Source organism: Scatophagus argus, chromosome 10 (genome assembly GCF_020382885.2).
Source record: "Scatophagus argus isolate fScaArg1 chromosome 10, fScaArg1.pri, whole genome shotgun sequence".
Classification (NCBI taxonomy): domain Eukaryota; kingdom Metazoa; phylum Chordata; class Actinopteri; family Scatophagidae; genus Scatophagus; species Scatophagus argus.
The window spans coordinates 19,217,013-19,220,527 of NC_058502.1; the positions used below are offsets into that span (position 1 = coordinate 19,217,013).

The 3,515-nt window shown below is 46.5% G+C and overlaps 1 protein-coding gene across 1 annotated transcript; it reads left to right on the plus strand.

Annotated features, from left to right (window-relative positions):
* The first annotated feature begins 973 nt into the window (after nt 1-973).
* Nucleotides 974-3,204, plus strand: nkx6.2 (NK6 homeobox 2). The gene is made up of 3 exons (XM_046402072.1): nt 974-1,827; nt 2,436-2,608; nt 2,948-3,204. The coding sequence occupies exons 1-3, from the start codon at nt 1,398-1,400 to the stop codon at nt 3,194-3,196; spliced, it is 852 nt and encodes a 283-aa protein (XP_046258028.1). The 5' UTR covers nt 974-1,397; the 3' UTR covers nt 3,197-3,204.
* Nucleotides 3,205-3,515: the final 311 nt, after the last annotated feature.

Below are 3,515 nucleotides of genomic sequence, written 5' to 3' on the forward strand. Positions count from 1 at the left end.
GTTTAACCCACCTCCTTCTCCAGAGTACCGAGATCACTCACACAATGTTGTCAAAGGGGAATGAAAACACAAGCTGTCTGCTTGAAATGTCATAACCGCATAGCATTTCAAACGTATGTACAAAACCGTTTAAAAATAATGTCACATCAAGTTGAATACGCTTATTTGTCTGTGTGCTTTAATATCAATATTTAACCTTAAATCTCTGTCAAATTCACTACAGACATCAGGGATCCTTCCTCACCGCGCCGGCTTCCGTTTCTGCTTTGATATACTCCCGGTGCCTGCGGTATCAGCTCATAATGTAAATGTATATTCTTTGGCATATGTGGAAACAATGATTTCCACGGTGTGAGACGCATCATTAACAGCACCGCTAAAGATCTTAATAGAGTGTGGCTGTTGAGGCGTTCGATGTCTCCTCCGACACCTTGGCTTCCACACTTTTTTTTTTCCAAGTCTTAAATACGACTTTCAGTAACAGTCAAGTGGTTTTAGTCGAGGGTGAAAACAGTTATATTTCTAGTCTATTTGCTATTGTGGAGCTATTTGCAAATTTATTTGCATATTTATTTGAAAATTGTCTGGCACGATCTTTCAAAAACACAATAGATGAGTGTCATGTGCGAATACAGCAGTGCCTTTTTTAAAGTGGGCATGATAATAATGTATACGACATTAGCCTGTCTTTTTGGGGTTGTGTACCCGCTCTGAAACGTCACTTATCCGCAACATGGATTATCATCTATCATAATTACACCCAATCAGTCCTAATAATCACTGAACGGTGTCGTTCGTATGCCTCTTAACTGGAAATTTGTTATTTCCGATAGCACTTCAAGGCAGCACCGGTCTAACGTGGACGCACGTGTGTAGCAGCGGAGTCTCTGTCTCCTCCAATCAGGGCGCTGTCTCACTCAGCTCTGTCCAATGGGAATAGCGCGCGTGCAGGTGGTTGCGCTATTATCAGCGGCTCCCGCTTTCACTTCCAGCCTAGAGCGAGTCAATTTATGGAAAGACAAGTCGACCTCTTAATGGTTCCCATCAAAACCACTAAAAACATCATCAGACCATCCGACTTCCGCGAGGATTCCTGTGGCGGACGCATGCAGCCTTCTCCCAGCTGACAGACTCTGACCAAAACAAACACGCCGAGAGACATTTTGGGAGTTTGACCGAGCTCTTCGCTTCCCCCGAGAGAAGACAAGTTCGGTTTTGCTCAAGTTTTTCAACATTTCAAGAGTTTGCTTCTTCCTCATCCAGGATACTTTTGGAGAAGGCGGCAGAAGTGGCCTGGCTCCTGAATAGCACCGGTCCGCTCTGCCTCTTTATTTACTCTTAGTTTCTTTTCTTTTTCCCGTTTTTATCCAAGCAAGTTTGGTGGTTCATGTTCACAAATGTTAGCGGTCGGGCAGATGGAGGCTAACCGGCAGAGTGCATTCGTCCTGGGCAGCACCCCGCTGGCGGCTTTACACAACATGACCGAGATGAAGACGTCTCTGTTCCCGTATGCGCTGCAGCAGAGCCCGGCGGGCTTCAAGGCGCCCCCGCTCTCCAATCTCAACTCCCAGATATCCATGGGGACCCCGCACGGAATAAGCGACATCCTGGGGAGACCCATCACCACGGCCGGACAGCTGCTCTCCGGGTTCCCTCGGATAAACGGTCTGGCTACCACCGCAGCCGCCGCAGCAGCGGGGATGTACTTCAGCCCGGCGGTGTCGCGGTACCCGAAGCCCTTAGCCGAGCTGCCGGGAAGGGCGCCCATCTTCTGGCCCGGAGTGATGCAGGGTTCACCCTGGAGGGACCCGCGTGTTCCCTGTCCTAGTAAGTCCCGTCTCTCTGGCTGTCTTGTACGCTTTTAGGGTCAGTTTATGAATTGTCTCATTTCAGAACAGGCCAGGCACCTCTGTGTGGTAGCAGAATGCTTTTATAGAGCCGTGTTGTTTGTCTTGTGATTTTAGACATTGTTTTATTCCTATAAGAGGGCTGCCACGGACAACACACTAACAGAAATAACTAGGCTACATTTTATAGAGTCACCTCTGTTAATGCCAATCTGTTCTTTTGAATATTAGTGTATAGCTGACCCAAAGGGATAAAATATTATTGAGCACTAGGGTCGCTGCTAGCCTGCATCTCAGACACACTGCGTGTTCCAATACATACAATAACAAAATGTGATACTTGGCAGGACTTTCAGACTTGTAAAATAATATTTGTACGGCCTATTAAAAATATATTAGTACAGTCGTAAATAGTAGGTCAGTAAACGCAACATGTTGCTCAGACATACTTTGAGGAGTTGTAGGAACGTTCGAGGCTCATTTTGGCCCAGAATTGTGACGTTCAATGTGTGTTAGCATCACGTGTGGACTTTCTCAGTATAAACAACACTGTATAACCACGGGCCTATTTGTGTGTCTTTTTTCCAGCTCAAGCGAACATGATGATGGACAAGGACGGCAAGAAGAAACACTCCAGACCGACTTTTTCAGGACAGCAAATTTTTGCACTGGAAAAAACTTTCGAGCAGACGAAGTACCTGGCCGGGCCAGAGAGAGCCCGCCTGGCTTACTCTTTAGGAATGACGGAGAGCCAAGTCAAGGTAAAAACACTGTCATCAAACACCTGCTCTGTCATTTTTAGTAAATGGGGAAAATATTATTTGGCCCTTTTAAACTTTTCTGCTGTATGTGAAATCCCACGCCAAGAAAACGTTATTAATGAATTAATGAAATTTAAGCTACTTATTATTATTGTTGTATTGTTGTTATTACATTTAAAATTGATTCTGTTGTTATTGTAACACATTCTGTACGGTCAGGACTATTTCCAGCTGATATTAGTTTAAAATAGTGGAGCTTTTCTGTTTCCTGCCTTATGATTACTTGTTCATTTGTAGACCTGTTGAGCATCTGTGCGCATTTCTCTCCCTCCTCAACAGGTTTGGTTTCAGAACAGAAGAACCAAATGGCGGAAGAGACACGCAGCAGAAATGGCCACGGCCAAGAAAAAGCACGACTCGGAGACCGAGAAGATGAAGGAGAGCTCGGATAACGAGGAGGACGACGAGTACAACAAACCTCTGGACCCAAATTCAGACGACGAGAAAATCACGAGACTGTTGAAAAAGCACAAGGCCACCAACCTGGCGCTGATCAGCCCCTGCAGTAACAGCTCGGACACCTTGTGATGCCCACAGCTGGGGCTGGGGGGGCAAACCGGGGCGGGGGGCGGGGGGCAAAGGGTCCAGCAGAGACTTGTGGCACTCTTTCTGACCCCCTCTTCACCTGACATTACGAACATGCGTCTGAGGAGATGTCGTTTTGCTCAGACTGAGCGAGAGAGTGTGTAAAAACCGAGAGTGTGCCAAGACGCACGGAAGACGCATTTGGCTGCATCCAAACCCAGTCACAAACTCTGTGCACAGGGAGATAGAACTCCTGTCAGAACCGGACTCCAAGGAGAACGACAGTGACGAGTTCATGTCAGTTCAAAGGACAAAAATACTG